We start from the raw sequence: 18,817 nt of genomic DNA on the forward strand, positions 1-18,817 counted from the left end.
AATATGAAATCGAAATAAATCGCCAAGTCGGATGGCTTTACATCAGAGTTTTTTTTAAAGTTTTTTGGAAATCATTTGGAATTTTTGTTGTAAGGTCCATTAACTATGCTTATGAAAACAATACTTTAAGTATCACACAAAGACATTGTATTATTAACTGTATACCGAAAGGTGATAAGCCCAGACAACTTTTTTAAAAAAACTGGAGACCTATCTCTTTACTAACTACTGTATATACATGTAAAATTGCTTCCGGCTCAATTGCTAATAGAATGAAAAATATCTTAATATCTTGTTCATCGAGATCAAACAAGGTTTTAAACAAGGAAGAAATATTTCTGAAAATATAAAATTGATATATGATATCATGCAATTTACAGAGGAAGAACATATACCAGGACTTTTACTCCTGGTAGATTTTGAAAAAGCTTTTGATTTCTTGTCTTGGTCTCTTATACAGAAATCCTTCCTTTTTTTTATTTTAGTAATTCCATTAGAAAATGGATATTTTATACACAAATATTACAGCTGCTGTTAATGAAGGAGGAAATCTATCACAGTCTTTTAACTTAGAGACTGCCGTCAAGAAGACCCTTCGTCTCCATATCAATTCCTCATTTGTGCAGAAATCCTTGCAATCAGCATAAGAAACAATAAAGATATAAAAGGGATTCAGTTTATGAATACTGAAAAAAAAAGTTAACTATGTTGGCAGATGATACTTCTCTAATATTATTAAAATCATTTTCAAAAACTCTTTTACTGACGACCTTAAATCATATTTTTGCATCTTTCCCAAGTCCCTCTGAAATACAAATAAAAGAATTAGAAAAGATTTTCTATACATTTGTAATGGGTAGTAATAATTCAAGACTGAAAAGGAAAATTTGTGTAATGAATTAGAAGGAAGGGGGCTCAAGATGATTAGTGTAAGAGAGTTCATTATGTCCTTAATACTAGTATGGATGAAAAAATTGTTATTACAGGACAATTGGTTGGATTCTTGTTTAGATGTTGACATTAAAGAAGTTGTATACTGTGGGCAAGAGCATGTTGTCAAAAAATTGAATGATTTAAAAAATATATTTTGGAGGGATGTGTTGCATGCATGGTTAAGCTTCTGTGACAAATCCTTACAAAATGACACACTTCTTTCTTTAGAACCATTATTTCTAAACAATAATTTAATTATTAATAAAAAGCCATTTTTTCTATAGAAGATGGTTTTCATGTAATATTTCATGTATTAATGACATACTTTATGAAGATGGGTCATTTATGAGTTTGAATGACCTGCATGCAAAATATGGGATAAAACACAGTCATTTTCTTGAATATAATGGCATTAAAGCAGCAATATCAGAACCGCTGAGAAAGATAAACAGAGATCCTAATAATTTATCAAAGTAACTTATCAATATATTCCAGAGAATGTTTATTCTCTGTTGAGTGCCAAAAAATCACATGATTATTATGAAATATTAGACAAATAATAGAACCTTTGGGTAAAACCTCTTGGAATTGAGTCTTTGACTTGAGCAATGGTGAATGGGAGAGGATATTTTTACTTCCATTCAAAATTACAAAAAAACACAAGACTTCAGTGGTTCCAATTTAGAATAAGTCATAAAATACTAGCAACGAATTCATTCCTGCATAAAATTGATAGTAATATATGTACTCTTGTAAAACAGAAACTGAAACAATTGAACACTTGTTGTGGGAATGTGAACATGTCCAGACTCTTAGAGAATTTTGCAAACCACTGTTTTGATAGAATCCACTCTACTTTAACTTTTTCAAAAAAGGAATTTTTACTGGGCTCTGTGAGGAAAACTTACAAGCTTAAAAATATCATTGCTCTACAAATAAAATATTACATTTATCTATGCAAATGTACAAACAGAAAGATTTCTTTAGGTGGGTTGATATCCCCTATTAAGACATTGTATGAATCACAAAAATATATATCTTTAAAAAATACTGAAAGAGAATCTTTTAATGAAAGCTGGAGACCTTTGAAAGACTTATTTTCACAATCCTCTCTCTCTCTCTCAATGTTTTTTGTAAAAAAAAAAAAAAAAAAAAAAAAAACTTCTAATCTAATTATTTATAAATAAAAAATAACAAAATTAAATTAAAATTTAAAATTAAAAATTATATTAATTTTTTTCTTTTTTAAAAGTAAACCTAGTCAAAATCATGCAATACTCAAATAAAAAAAATCAAACCAAAACAAAAATACAAAAAAAGAAAGATTTAAATTAATCAAGTGCATGTTAAACTTGGATTATCAGCATATTACTGGTTCATACTAAAATCAGAAGAAATGAGTTGATGGGTTGGAGCTATATTTATACAAGAAAGTGCTTCTGATAAAGTCATCTCTACTTGTCATTTTAGAAAGAGCTTCTGGTAAGGTCAGCCACATAAAGCGACATTTGTCCAAGACAGTGATTCTGGTAAAGCCAGAGCGGCATTGAGCAGCATTTGTCCAAGAAAGTGATTCTGGTAAAGCCCGTGGCATTGAGTAATATTCGTCCAAGACAGTAATTCTGGTAAAGCCAGCGGCATTGAGCAACATTTGTCTAAGACAGTGATTCTGGTAAAGCAAGTGGCATTTAGCAGCATTTGTCCAAGACAGTGTTTCTGGTAAAGCCCGTGACAATGGGCAGCATTTGTCCAAGAGAGTGATTCTGGTAAAGCCAGCGGCAATGAGCAGCATTTGTCCAAGATAGTGATTCTGGTAAAGTTAGCAGCATTAAACGGAATTTCTCCAAGACAGTGATTCTGGTAAAGCCAGTGGCATTGAGCAGCATTTGTCCAAGACAGTGTTTCTGGTACTGACGATTTTGTGAGCATTTTCTGCTACTTAGAACCTGAAAAAATGAATGACCTCAAGTCAACATCAATATTTAACAAATTGGTAAATGTCTTGCTTTCTGTTGGTATGAAATTGCAATAGAAATGGGAAAAACAATTTGACAACTAAAACAAAAACAAAGGAATCTGATTAGAAATGGGAAAGAAATCGTTATACACGTATACATATGGAACTGAGAAAATTCTTTTCGTTCCAGTTTACTTTGTATCAGTATTAAAAGTGCTTAGAAATAAATATAAATTGTATTATAAATTTTTAAAAAGTCTGTTAAAAGTAAACTTTAACACTGTTTTCAAGGTTTCCTCTTCTTTGTCGAAAAACATAGAAATTAAATGTATATTCAGAAAGCCTTGTGATAAATATTTCTTCCATGATTTCCCCTATTTTCAGTAAGTCTTCGACTGGTTTTCAACTTTGGGTTTTTTTAACCGTGGGCGAAAAAAAGTAGAGATTGACAAAAATCCGCGAGAAAAAAATCAAACGATCTGTCATTTTTTACGAAATGCCAATAAGCTTTAATCAGGCGCAGAAAAAATAAATTTTAGAACTGTGTGAAAAATAATGTAGATCTCTTGATTCCCATATATCTTACAGACAACGCTACAATTATCCCTGTGTTAGCAAAGAAAAATTGAAGTCTCATGTTTCCCAAAACATGTCTAAGTTTACAGATCAAGATGAAAAATGAGTACAGATCGGCGTGAAACTATCTTAAAATGGCTAACATGTGAAAATTAAGTAGTGCATAATTAAATAAACACCTCCTTTATGTGGATAAAGATGTTGAAATATCATGTTTCATCATTTACAATGCAGATGAAAACGTTCTAGCGGTGGACCCAGCAAGAATACTCACGAGCAAGACGCGGGTCCATCAAGGGCCAGGCATATGGCGGAGTCTGGTTAAGCGATTTTAAAATCATGAGCCATTAATTCTTGTCTTTTGTACGATCATCTCAAAAAATTCAATCACCAGTAAAATGCCACTTAAAAAGACATAACCTGCGTTTTAAGACAGAGCGACCAAATAAATCTGTATTGTTTAACTAACAATGAGAGAAAAATCCTTAATCTTAAACATGGTGTGTCATTAAAACCAGTACATGTAGAACAGTGATTAAACTATTACAGTCAATATGAATCATCTTGATTTTAAAGAAAAGAAAAAATAAAAGTATAGATTTATTTTCAACCTAAGCGTTTATTGGAAGAGTTTTAATGAAAAGGCGTTTTTGCGCTCAGTGCATTTTCATTGATAATGAATTGGGATCAGACCAGTTTGAATAATCCCGATTTCAAATGGGAAATATTTCTGCTTAAATTTTTATAGATAAGTGAAGATTTTTTTTTGTAAACCTACCCGGAACCGTTATGGTGTTTCAAATTTATTTGCCAGATCTGGAAATTTAATTATTATACATACATATAAGTATATATATGATGTTTTTCTAAGCAGTGAAACACATACTGTTTGACAAACTTAAAAAAAGAAAATTTAATGCACTTTTTGTAAATATTGAATTTATTTAATTGAAAATAGAATTAATATCATAGGTTATTACTTAAAAAATGTTACAATTGGAAAATATACATAATCCAAGAAACGTCAATACAAAAAGTAAATAAATTAATCATGGTAGATTAGGAAAGTCGCCAAGTGTGGCCCAGTGTTGATTAGAGTTGGTAAAGGGTTAAAAGTTGCTATAATTCTATCTTGGGTCTTCAGAATAAATAGCATTGACACTCCCTACTCATACATCACACTAGCGATCTGAAACCTCGGCGCTGAAGATGAAATCTCTTTCTCGCTCTCGTCAACAATAAAGAGCTATAATGCTACCATGGCATCGCTGACTTTGATCATAATAGAAAAAGATTCGTTTGTAAATCGAATTACAAACAATTTTCCTCGAGTCGAAACATCCAATGGAAATTTTGCGACAACCGTATTGCCTGGACTCCGTCGTAACATATGGTGCTGCAACTCTCGTGAAATGTTAATAGAATTTGCGCCGTTTCCAGCTGCGCGAGGTGCTCTCCCGACGGAAATAAGTCTAGATGCAGACGACAGCTTTTGAAGCTCAAAAATTCTCCAAGGTGTGATACATTAAGGGGGTCGACTATCTGAATTACGCTTTGTTGAAAGTAATCAACACTTAAGTAGTGTATTTGGTTGATATGATTTGCTTTGTATAAGTTCTAGAAAGAGAAATGAAGCTGAAATAAGTCGTAAAACCACCGATTAAGTTGTAATTAAAGTAATTTGGAATGAACAATCAAGAACTTAAATTCAATAAGCGTCAAAGCTGGGTCGTACTCCCTTATTAGAGTGAAAAGTTAATGAATTATTTTCTTGAAAATATCTTTTACAACGCACAAGAGATATCAACACTTTGAAAACACAGGAATAAAATTCAATCATATTGTCCCCAGGAAACTTTTTCTCCTAGTTGAAAAATTGAAAAATATACAGTAGAACAACTATTTATCGTGGATTTGATCATGGTAAAAAATGATTTTTCTTACCATATATGTTGTGGGGGAATTTTCCCTTTTGTCATGTTGAGTAAATTTTGAATTTACGGGTAGTAGTAAATACAAAATTTACAACATTGTAAATTTTGTATTTCGGCAACCCGGCAAATTCAAAATTTACATGACACTTTTAAAATAGTGTTCCGTAAATAATAAAGACTTACTCCTGGAAACTTGCTGATGGCTATTAAGTAGTGTCTGATAGATTTTTTTTCTCTTTTAATAGAATATTTCTAATGTCAATCATTCCATGAAAATCATTGCCTTAATGTACATTTATTGCATAACTATCTACCTGTAATTTGTGCCTTGTAGAGTTAACCTTCGAGTATTAAATTCTTTATGTAATAACCCTTTTATGGACTTTTAGAAGATATTATCTGTATGATAAATTGTAAATATGGCTAACTTTATTTGTGGGGGTGGGTACCCACGGGTGGGGGAGTTCAATGGTTTCGTGGTATATACATGTATGATGTATATATAGGAAATAGTGGGGGTTGGTGGGGAGTTCGCTGGATTAGAACAGAAAAACGAAATTGAGAACTTTAACTTCCCTTGCCTATTCTATACAGGAAATATCCATGTAACTTCAAATATCTTACCAATCTTCTTAGTCATGTATTTTATTAAAAGATTTATTTATTACAATAATGGATATTACAATTTTAATGAATTTATATTCAACCCGAATTTCCTCTTATTATTTTCATTTTTGTACGATGAAATTTCAATTATTTGTTCATTAAAAACATTTCATATTGCAAACAAAGCAGTGTCAAAAGAAACGTTTTGACATAAAATAAAGCGAGAGTTATCTGGCATTTAACAAATAATTATAATAATGATAATAAATTATGAAATTTCCCAGCATGAATAAGTGGATGGGTGGGGCAATGGCGACAGGAACAAAACATAGAATTAAGATGTACAAAATATATGTGTCCTTTTGCATTAAAACTAAATTTACATTTAACAGTCATATAAAATCCATTTACAGCTGGAAAATTTCATCACTTTTGCGAATTTTTAAGTTCCGAAAGATCGTTTACACATTATAAATTCGGGGAAAGTTTTTTTTTTTCGTGAAATCTAGTTCGTGTTTTGTTTCTTTACTGCTACAAGAAAAGGTATAAAGTCATAAAGAACTGGATATATTGAATTTAAATGCCTTTGTAAGAAATTAAAATCTCTTCTTTAAAGAATACCCAATATTTTGAAATCAAGATTACTAATTATATCAAGTTAACAGACTTATTTCCCCATCGCTTTCCATCTCGAGCATCAAATTTGATAACGTTTCAACCAAACGACGTAGATTTATTTATTTTTTTTTTTTTTTGAGAAAAGAATAATTCTTTCAGAAACCACTGTGGTTTTAATACAAAATCTAAAAGACAACGAAGTCCTAATCATCGACGCAAGGGGGAAGAAATAAATATTCTTTTCACGGGGAACTTTAAATGGAAAGTAAACGGATATTGTCCTTTTTTCTAAACTTATAGTCTCTTGATATTTTCCCATCGTTTAATTGATGATAATTTGGAATCCCCTTTATATAAGACTAAGTGTTCTTGGATTTGATAAAATTGTAAATGTTTCCTTGTTATCGTCTTTGTTTCATTTGTTCCCGACAAAGAGGAAAATACTCTAGATTCAGTAGATTGGTGTCAATTTGTAGAAAATGTCAGTATAATTACACAGGCAATAACTCATAATTTCTCGGGGGTTGTTGATTTTTTTCCTCCATGAAAATGACACACATCACATTTATTTCCAGATATATATGTACATGTACCTTTACATGTATAAATTGTTCACCGTCTTTTTTCCCCTACCTTTTCAAATTTCTGAACGAAAAGGAAAATTTGAGTTCAAGGTCAACAATACCATTTTTTCGAAGGTTATTTGAATTTTTGCACATTACAAGTAATTTTCTTTGTAACGTACACATGTACTATCCACTACATATCAAAGATATTTTTGAGGATCCGTATTTATTTTTATCGTTCTTATGTGTACCTTAAATCGAATATTTCTGCGCCAGTAAATAATATTAAAAATTATTTTTCGAGAAATTTATGGCAGCCGCTAAATATACTTTTTTCCCTTCTTCACTAATTTAATTGAAAACAGGTAGTTTTCGACAAATTTTTAGATGTTTATCGATTCCGTTTGATGACAATATCGGTTTCTACATGTAGTAATTATTTATAAAACGACATTTATTATTGATGATTTATTTTACGCTAGAAATTATATATAAAACCAGAATTAACCTGTGCAATGACAGTACACATGAGTACGTAAAAAAAGTTCCATCTTTTTAAAAGTGTACGACTACAAGCATTGAACGTTGAAGTTAGCGGAAAGAAAGACAACTCTGTCTACATGAGGAACGGTCATTTCCATTCTGAGATGAATTTGATTTTCTCTTCCATTGTGACAATTTTGTGATTTTCCTGGTTAATCTAATCTTCCATTGTGACAATTTTGCATTTATGTTTGACGACCAAAACAGTTTATAAAGATAATAAACTGTTTCCAGCTTGTACAGAAACCTTTACGCCTTTTAAAGCAGTTAAACCTAAATGTTTAGAGGAAAATATAGTCTAACCCTCCTGCTAACGGTCAGCTAATTAAAACTTAATATAATTATACTAATTTCATTCCTAGAAATATGCAAGATCCATGAATGCATGTTTAAGAAGTTTAATAGATAAGTACAGACACTTGTTGAAAAAAGTGAATTATTACGTAATTTCTAGTGGTGGCATTAAAATACTCTTTTTAATTAGTGATAATAACGCTTTTATCGAGAAATGCACATGATATTTGTAAACTTCCCTTTACGTCATTGGTGTCTAGGAATTTGTTCTCTAAGGATCACACGTACACAATACATTGCCCAATAGCTGTGAGCAATAGTAATAACTCTTTCCATATATCAAGTCACTTTACATCAAATCACTTTCGACTTAATTTTAAGCATAATTAAGATGAATGTGATGGCAAAACGAATGATTCGATGACGAAATATGCTGGGGAAATTGAAGAGAAAACTGTCTGGGTTAAAGGTAAAACGTTTTCAATTCAACATGAAAACAATGTATTCATCTTGCATACTCTTTTTCATTTTTGACCAACGATTAAGTTTAAATATTGTTCAGTATAAAACAAGATTATGTCTGATTTTGGATCAGTTGCAAGAGTTTGGCAGAAGTTCTTCATACATGTACATGTATAAATATACCGGAGAAAGCGTCAACATCAAGGGAAAAATGATAGTTTTGATGAACATGAATTTGTTTAATTTCCTGTACTCCACAACTACATTGTGTATGTGTTTTAAAATTAACACAAGATTTAAATTAGAAATATAATTTGTTAACATTCAATATGATCACATGAGAAATGCGTAAAAGAATGAAGGCAAAAATTGAATTATTAATTTGACAAGCCCCCCCCCCCCCAATATGTACCCTACTTAAATGACGAGTCCTCGCTCTAATTTAAAATGACGGTGTAGAATTTGAGAATACAGAAATTTGTAGAACAGTTTGATTTCTTTGGAGAGAGAGAGGTAGAGAGAGAAAGAGAGGGGGGTTTCAATGAAAACTAAATTTGATTGAATTTTTTTATGTTTTCAAGAAAATTGAAAACTTGTTTTATTGGTTTATATTCCTTTATGATAACACCATCCCTTCCTCGACGTAATTCCGTACAACACTAGTTCTTTCCGAATCTTGAATTGCTCTCAGCAAGTCAATACGGCTACATCATCAATCTTCTGAACATTGAAGCGATACGGGAAAAAAAAAAAACAGAAATATTTTTACAAGGAGAACAATTAAGTGATACCTATAAAGCCGGATAAAATTTTGTTAGATAGGCATCTGCTATGCTTCTTCGTTAGCTGATCTGTTTTCATATTCTTATGAATCAGGTTTTTTTAAATCCACGTGAGAAAAAGAAAACTCTTCTTGTGAATTTCAATTTCGATTTCAATTTCGAGATTAAGCTACATTGAGACGTTTTTTTAAAATTAAAAATAGTAATGTTCATTTATATGTCGACTTATATTATAGGTCTTCCAACAATCTATTGGAATTCCCATGGGTACCAATTGCGCCCCGTTATTAGCAGACCCTTTTTTGTATTCATAATTTTTCATATGAAACAGAATTTGTCCAAAATCTTATACGTGAAAAGAAAGCACTTGTTGTGGCCTTCAACTCGACATTTAGATATATCGACGACGTATTGTCAATTAACAATGGTTATTTCCATTCTTATGTCGATACGATATATCCCGGTGAGCTTGAGATAAAATATACCACATAGTCTGACACATCTGTTTCATATTTGGATATTTTACTTGAAAAAGACGTTAATGGTTATCTAACAACCAAGGTTTATGATAAACGTGATGACTTTAACTTTTCAATCGTCAACTACCCTTACTTGTGCAGCAATATACCTTCATCACCCGCATACGGGGTTTATATCTCTCAGTTGATTCGATACGCAAGAGCATGCTCTACGTATGTACAATTTCTAAAACGAGGTAAATTATTGACAAACAATTTGATGAAACAAGAATATCAGCAGTCTCGTTTAAAGTCATCATTTCGTATGTTCTATGGTCGATGCAATGACCTTGTCAGCAAATACAGTTTATGTTTAAGTCAAATGCTGACTGACGTTTTTCATACTAATTGTTAGGCCATCATTTACACACTGAATTTTCGACGGATTTTTCCGTTATTTCCTGATCATGACAAGGAGCACACAGCGGGTGTGACCGGTCGGCAGGGGATGCTCACTCCTCCAAGGCACCTGATCCCACCTCTGATGTTTTGGTGGACCATGTTTGCTCTGCTCCTATTTTGTATTGTTTAATGGACTTTTGAGCTTGAACACTGTTCGTTATCTCCATATATTTCATATATCCCAGTGAACTCGAAATAAAAGACACCACAGAGTTTGCCACATCTCATGGCCGTAGGAACCGGGGAAGGGGCACGGGGGGCTGTGGCCCCCAATAATTTTGTCGATATATAGATTACTATAGAAAACATAGATACTATATGCTTGTGCCCCCTCCAAAAAAAAACGTCTGATGACTTTTTTTTTGTTTTTTGATTGTCAAGAAGTTTTTGGTAGTTGATAGTGCCTCCTCAACTGAAAATGTATGGCTGTGCCCCCCCCCCCCCAAACTGAAATTGCTTCCTATGGGCCTGCATCTATGTCAGATTTGAATGTTATACTGACTATAGAAGTTAATGACCAGCAAGCATAAATTAAATTTATGACAAACAGGATGAATTCCGACCTCGTTTCAATTATTCGCGAGCATTATATGGATATACAATATATGGAAAATGCAATGAAGTGAAGTCGTCATTACATATTAGGAACTCAAAAAAATATTATTTGAGTTTTTTATTCAATTGAAAACAGAAAAATTACATCAAAATATAAATTAGAACACTAATATTTACAGTAATTACATTGCCCTTTTTATCTCACTTACATGTAAATACACGCCATGCATACAAATCCGAAAAAGTGTCAATGTATTAAGTTTATAACAACTTGAACTAAAATATTATAAGCATTGAAAATAAAACACACTCTCACAACACCAACGTGTGGCGTTCTATTTCGCTGTTTCGAACACTTATTCCCCAGACCTAAATTGCTGGGGAAACATTTGCCTAGATGGGACATGACCTAGGCTCAGAGAGAGCTTCATTTTTCTTGCTTACTTCCCTTTGAGTACGCCACTGCAGTAAATATGGATTTCATCATGAAGCGACAACTTGAGAGACTTGTACAATTGTATTCAATAGGATGGACGGCATCAAATGAAACCTTGAGGGGACCTTGAAGCTGTCCATTTTTTAGATCACATTGGAGGATTTAAAGCTGTTCGTTTTGCCACGAAAAACCTGGAAAAAAAATATATTTGTTCAAAATATATTCTGGTGATAAATAAATAATATTCTCATGTTAAAATAAAGAAAGTAATTTTTTTTTTTTTTGGGGGGGGGGGGGAGGGTAATCCCCAGAAGCTATGGTTGTTGAAATCAGTATTCTATTAGCTTTGTCTTGCACAAGATTGACATAACTAATACAGAACTGTTGTGGTAAACTTTGATTGACATTTCATGTTTTAAGATTTCGAATCAAAGTAAAAGATAATTAATTTTAACCTAGATTGGCTAATACATAGTATATTATTCAAATATATGAAAGGCATGAAAAGTCACTGATTGATGGATTGTTGAACATATTTTGTCTAACTTTGGTTCAAACATTACAAATGAAAAGGCTATTCACACAATCAATTCATTGTTCTATTCTGTTAAAACCATGTTTCCATGTCTTCAGGCCTGGAGTTATTATATAAACGCATTCAGTATCGATAAAATATCAGTGGACTTAATGCGCGAAAACGACTGATATCCTTATGCAAAAGACAACCAAGAATCATTTAAATAGAAGGTACAATTATGTACATTAATTAATAGCTCAAAATTAAAATGTATAGTGGATGCAATTTATTTCCTTATTATAGCAAATATTTAGTGAAATGCTAATGTTGAGGTGTCGATTGTATTTTCTGCACATACACTCTTGAAGTATTCTCAAAATTATTAATTTCCATTGATTTATGCGTTTATTCTTCTACGTTTTAAATTATTGTTTTAATTTCGAGATCCTACATTAAAAGCATCTGAATTATTCCATTCGGAAAAATAACCAAAAAAAAAGATCCCACAATTTTTCACAAACTATCTTGTTAAGTAAATAATAGATTTACGAAAAGACCCCATATACAAATGATAGATGAAGATTACCTTGATCATTTATCACTGTTTTGTTGTGCCACCCACGGCCAGCCCTCTTGGGGTCCGCTAAATTGAGGTGGGGGGCTGGTTTGACCTAGGTTTGGTCTTCGAGAAACATTGAAATTGTTTCTTTGGCCCAGAAGTGGCCCATTTATTGGGACTATAATTCTTTGTCTATTAAATTGTGTGTGAAGAACATTCTGCACTGGTTGAAATCTACGTAAACCATTTCTTAATCGTTCCATTACAGATTGTGGAATATTATTGGGATTAAAGTTCCTAAATGGTGCAATGTCTCTGTTTTGTGCACGCAAACGTTCTGTTAGTTGAAAAGCCTCCGAAATAGGAATTGCTCTTCTTTCCACAACTAGATTTTGATTAGTTCTAACATTAGAAGTAGTACCTTGATGAACACCACGTGTTCTTTGAAGATTAAAATTTCTTAATGTCTGAAGAGCTCTCTCTGAGGGTGGTTGTGATAAGTCAAGGCGTTGATCCCTGTTCATTCTATTTCCATTCGTTTCGTTTGACACCATTTGTTGGATTGACTGACCGAAACGATTGTTTAAATTTAACCCTCTGTTGTTTCGAAAAAGTCTTGAAAGATCTAAAGGCTGTGCTGTCTGCTGACGTCCAAAGGAATTTGGCGCAAACCCTACAGTTTGTAAATTCCTATTTGAAAATCTTCTGAAAATATTATTAAACTGTTGATTCGGCCATTGTTGTTGTTGTTGCTGCTGTTGTTGCGATGCTGCTAACGCGCGTTGTCTGGCTTGACGTATAATATTTATGGCATTGTTGGCATTCATTATATTCATGTTATTGGTTGATGTTGGAATCCGCCTAATAGGCTGATTTGTAGACTGTTGTGCATTATTATTTGATTGGCTTCGAAGTGCTTGTAAACGGCGAGCCAGTAGTTGGCGAAGAATCTGTGTTCGAAGAACTTGCTGAATGCGTTGGCGGATTCGTTCTCGGAGGAGGTCTGTTTCTGCCTCTGTGGCTCCGCTCTGTTGCGTTTGTGTGTTTTGTATTCCAGATGACTGCGTTTGTTGTACAGAAGGCTGGAAGACAGACTGTCTAATTTGTAAATTTGGTTGGTTAGATCGATTTGGAATACTTGGAATCTGAAGCGGTGTTCTCCTCTGCTGTTGAGAATTTCGAGACAACATATTTTGAAAGTTTGCAAGAGGTTGACTCTGGGATAAACCTCTATTTGAAAATGGTAAATTGTTGAGATTCCCTTGAAATAAAACCCCATTTGCTACTGGTCGTTGTATATTAACATTGCGCAAATTTCCATTTTGAAGTTGAGGCTGATTTTGGATCAGTTGTCCATTGTTTCTTTGATTGTTTAAATCTAATTGAGATGGCAAAGAAAATATCTGTCTTTGATTTGTGTTCTGATTTGTGAGTCTATTTATAACTGGATGTCTTTGATTTGAGTTCTGATTTGTGGGTCTATTTATAACTGGATTCTGACTATTGTTGTTTCCGTTGTTTTGCCTGTTGTTCCTCAGAGCTCTCAATTGATTAAGACGGGCTCTGATTGCAAAAAGTGTCGACATCAACCAAGCTGGAGTAGTCCCCCTTTGTGGTGTTGGTGTAACTTGCTGCAAGACTTGTGAATTCAAACGGTTAGTTTCAAGCGTCTGTCCAGTTCCTTGTGGAATTATTCCATTATTGTTTAAATTTGAAACTTGACGAATATTTGCTAAATTGTTTGCATTTTGGAAAACAGGTCTACTTTGTCTTGTAGTAGTGTCTATTTCGTCTGATGGTTTATTCACAATGTCTATTACCAAAATATTTGGTTTAGTTGGTTTTTCATTAGTAATAGGTGTTCTTAGAGTTGTAGAATGGCTTAAAGGTAAGGGATGTGGTCGAATGTTTCCACCATTATGAGGTTCAAAATCGAAATGTTTCGAAGCCTCTGAGGTAGGTCCAATGAATGGAAGTTCGTTTGTCCGTTCTCGTGATCTTGAATTTGTTCTAGAGTTTTCAGAAGCGTGGACTGTATGTAGTGGATTAGATTCAATATTACGTTGAAGTGGGTCTTCGTTCGGAGTAGCGGGTGGTAAGGTACTAAATAATCTCGTATCTCTACTATTAAATGTTTCATCCCTCGAAGTGATATCCCACGGCTCTTGTCTATCTGTATTCAATGTGTTTAGATCCCCAAAGAAAGGAAGAGAAGGAAGTGTTGGATTAGGTGGGGGAGGAGTAGTAACTGTTTCCTTAATGTCTTGAAATCCTTGCAAAATGTCAATATCAAGCGGAGGAAAATCTTTGATATTCTGATTCTTAATTATTATTTTACCTCGCTCTCCGTTAACAGTTGTCCTGGCTTCTTCTTGGTTCATACCATCTTTGGTCATACTGTCTAGCAAATCAAAGTTTAACGGTGGCAATTCCGGTATGCTAGTCGTTGTTGGCATAACTTCATTTTTTCCCAAAAGCATTTCTAGTCCCGGCAATGGTGATTCCTCTGTTGTGGTTGGTAAATACGATTCAATAACTGATTGCGAATTACTAGTAGTATCTTTTCCATCTGCAAATTTAACTTGCTGAAATTTCTCCTTTGTTTTTGAAAAGATATCGACGGTCCTTTGATTTTGTTTTTCATTTGAAGGATTTTCAAGCACTGTTTCCTGGTTGTCTGGAAATAAAGCATCCCAGCCAAACACTTGCGATTGTTTTTGCGTTGCTTGTTCACCAGTGGAACTTCCAGGGATGTTTTGTTTTACTTGCGGAAGCCAGGGTTCTTCAGAAATGGTTTCTGTGAACGGATTCCTTTCGTTGTTATTATTAAATATTCCCACATCTATGATATCAGGTTGTTTAAATTTTTCATCTGGAATAGTTGGAACAAAATTATTTATTGAAAAGGGTGTTGTAAACGTTGATGCTAATTCAGAGGGCAATTCTAAGGGAGGATTCTTCGTCGTTGATACTGTTTTAGAAAAATCGGTAAATTGAGGAAGGTCTAATGTAGGAAGTAATTCGCCAGACAGGGGAGGCGGTGCACCTTCATCTTTGATATTAGAACCAGGCGATTCAAACGTATTCTGGTCCTTCTTTTTAAAGTCAATTGTTATATGTTTCTGTGGCGTAGCTATTTTTTCTGGTGAAGCCAATGTAGGCGGGACATAGACTTTTGGCGGCATTGTTGGGTTTGTAGGTAGTGAATAAATGTCCTTTTCCGTGGTAATCGGTGGTTCTGGCGTCGATGTCGTTGGTGGTTGTGGTGGCGGAAGTGTGGTAGGTGGTGTATACACATTTAGTGGTGGAAGCGGTGGTGGAGTTGCTGATAAAGTAGTGGTAAGTGGGATATTTACCTTCAGGGGTGGGAGTGGTGTTATTGATGGAGTTATGAAAATCCTGGGGGATAGCGTGGTTGGTGGTACATAGACCGTTGGAGATGTGGTACGTAAAATGACAGGAAGAAAAGGTTTGGGGGTTGTATTTTGTGGAATCACCTTAGGTTTGGTTTTGTCCGGTTGCAATGTATTGGTTTGATTAGCATTGAATGACTCAATATCATGTACCGAAAATCCTAGAAGTTCATCAATGCTTTTAGGCCTCTCTTTTGGAGCTTCTTCTCCAGTAAGTTTTCCCAACTCAGGTATTTCAATCAATATATTTTTCCAGATTTCTTCTAAAGTGGTAGCATTTTTCTCCGAGTCTGTAGAAAATGAATCACTTGCTTGTGTTTGAGAAGGGCGCATTGAGTCTTTAGGTTTATCTTTGGTTAAAGATGAGGATTGTCGGTTACCTCCATTAAATTGATCAGGAAATTGAAAAATGTCTCCAATGATTGATGTCTGTTCTGTAACCTTATCTTGAGTCTTTTGATTATTATCAGACAACATTGTGTTCTTAGTTGGGCTACTGCTGCCAATAATTCCTAGCTGATCGATTGAAGGAATATTTTCCAACAGATTTTTGTTATTAATGTTTATTGGCCTTGATGTAGTAGTTGTAATTAATTGATTGACTCTAGGAATAGTATCCAATAAACGGTCACTTGAAATTTGTTTGGCTTTGTTCTTTGTAGATTTTCTAGTTGGTGATGGCGGCAGAAGAGGTAATAAAAACTTTTTCTTCTTTGGATTCTTCTCGCTAGTTTTGGGTTTTGGAGTTGGCTTGTTGGTAGGGAATATCTCTACTGGATCTTTTGGTAGAGGTGGTAATATTCCATCCCAGATCCTTTGATCGATCGCTTTTTGTTCTGTACTCCTTTCGGATGGCGAGGAAGCCAAATTCTGTCCCAAGTTACCTTGATTTAATGAAGTGCTTTCCGATGGAATGTCAACTAAACCCATTTGGTTGTTGTTGTTATTGTTGTTAGTTAAAAGATTGTTAATTGATCCAGATGAAGTCGCTGGTGTGTTTGATAAACTTCCAGCACTGGGAGAAAATAGACTTTCACCAAATAGTCCATTACCATCAATTCCAAGCTGGTCAATTGAGGGAATTGGCGAATTTTCCCTAGAATGAATAATAGGATTATCGGATGGAGGCGGAAGTCTAATAGAACCATCAATGGGAAGAAATTTATCAAGAACATTTTCGAGTCCAAGTTGATCGAAATTAGGCATAGGTGGAATGTTAAATAATCCATTTTCACCAGTGCTGGCCTGATCAACGGGTGGAATTGTGTCTAGCACAGGAAACCCCGGAAGTGATCCGCCTCCGTTCAGGAAGGATAATCCTGATGGTAACGATTCTTGCCTGGATCTTTCCTGGTTGTTGTTACTAGGGAGTGGTGGGGGAGTGGTGACTACGGAGTTAGAAAATTCGTTTTGTTTGATGTCTCCGAAGATTAAATTGCTGGACCATGGATCAATGTTTTTGTCAAGTCCTATGCCAAATAACTCTTCCAGTGGATCAGGGGTTGCAGACTGTAAAGACGTCCTTTCACCTTGGCCTACAATGTTCAGTATTCGATAATTTGTGTATATATGAAGATTAAAAAAAATTGTTTCTCCAAAAGCTTTATATTGAATAAAGAATATTAAGTATTTTAAATTAATGAAGTTTTTTAATTTCCTTAATCGTGGTTATTTTGATAACATACGTGATGAAGCATATATAATTATAGAAACATTGCTACATGTAGTTTAAATTGCATTGCATCATTAGAATACAAATTAGGTTGTTCAACTTACAGTCATTCGTTACAAAAATACATCAGAAAGAATATGTATATTGTTACATAAATTAAAAAAAAAAAAAAATAAATAAATAATTCAGTGAATTACAGTTCGGAACCTTTTCTTTGTGTAAATCCAGGTGATAAGCACGGGTCAAATTTCTTACAATTTGATTATTAAATTGAGAGGATCTTCTTGTCTCTTACATACAAGTAATAAAATGAAAACAAATAATTAAAGAGTGATTATAAAGCAGGTAATTCAAATATTCACCTGAAGTAAGATGAAACAGTCCTGGAATTACGAGGAGAATTTCAAGCAACATCCTGTCTGAAACAAAAAAGGACATATAAAATAAGCAAAATAATCTTATTTCAGAATCAAGTTTAACAAATTTATGTAATAACAAGTTTTACCGATTAAATAAATCGTTTTGACCTTAACTTTTAATTATACATGCCATGTTTAATTAATGAGAAAAGCAAGCACAAATTAACTTCTTGCAATGATGTTATGATAGAAGTTTGGTATAGCTATGCATAACTATAGTGTAATGAATTTTTTTTTGTCTATAGGATTCATAAAATAGATGTACAGCATTGTTATATATATATATATATATATATATATATATATATATATATATATATATATAGGAGCACAAAGAAGTTCACTTATATATGGATACCCACTTCCGCCCCAACCCGGGGTAGAACTCTCGACCTACGGAATCTGTCTCCTAGCAGTATAGGTACAGCCATCTAGGCAAGTTAAAAAAAACTTGCTTTCGATGTCGATGGAATTCTCGCGTCGCCGTCCTACACTACACGGTCATTGAGAATGGAAGAGAGATACAGTTATTTGGACATTAATCCTATCTATCTATCTATCTAATCTATCTATCTATATAATAAGCATATTAACTAGTATTTGGCAATACACACTGTCTCTATAAGCTCTTTCTATATTCTATGATAATATATAACTAGGGGGTAATGATAGAAATGAAATATTCATGAAATACAAAATCAAAAAATTGTAAAATAACAACGAACAATTTTTTTTTTTTGGAAAAGCTGGAAGTATTCTTTGGTATATTGTTTTCAGAATAATAAAAAAAAAATCACTTACCCAAAGCTAATGAGATAAAGTTTAACAAAACAGACTTATAACGTCCAAGCAGGTACACTCCTCATAACGAAATACAGATCGTTATAATCATTAACCATAGGCGTTAATTTTGATTGGAATGAACGCTTCACTTCCCCCGAGATCATGCATTGTGAATTCTAATCAGTAAATCTGAACATTTGCATTCAAATCATTGTCACATCACGTAAATTATTTTAGTTTATAATTATCAATCATTATTATTTTATTACGGA

The 18,817-nt window shown here is 33.5% G+C and overlaps 1 protein-coding gene across 2 annotated transcripts; it reads right to left on the reverse strand.

The window, feature by feature from the left end:
• Positions 1-10,849: 10,849 nt before the first annotated feature.
• Positions 10,850-17,759, reverse strand: LOC133173076 (mucin-2-like). 2 transcript variants are annotated; one of them, XM_061308003.1, is made up of 3 exons: positions 17,706-17,759; positions 12,680-17,206; positions 10,850-11,373 (listed from the first exon to the last, which is right to left on the reverse strand). In XM_061308003.1, exons 1-3 carry the CDS (start codon positions 17,755-17,757, stop codon positions 11,345-11,347), a joined length of 4,608 nt encoding a protein of 1,535 aa, XP_061163987.1. In that variant the 5' UTR covers positions 17,758-17,759; the 3' UTR covers positions 10,850-11,344. The 2 variants fall into 2 exon arrangements, with proteins under 2 accessions (XP_061163987.1, XP_061163979.1); XM_061307995.1 differs by having other exon boundaries at positions 12,286-17,206.
• Positions 17,760-18,817: the final 1,058 nt, after the last annotated feature.

Source organism: Saccostrea echinata, unplaced genomic scaffold (genome assembly GCF_033153115.1).
Source record: "Saccostrea echinata isolate AGI-Se365-2 ecotype Australia unplaced genomic scaffold, CSIRO_AGI_Sech_v1 ptg000002l, whole genome shotgun sequence".
NCBI lineage: Eukaryota > Metazoa > Mollusca > Bivalvia > Ostreida > Ostreidae > Saccostrea > Saccostrea echinata.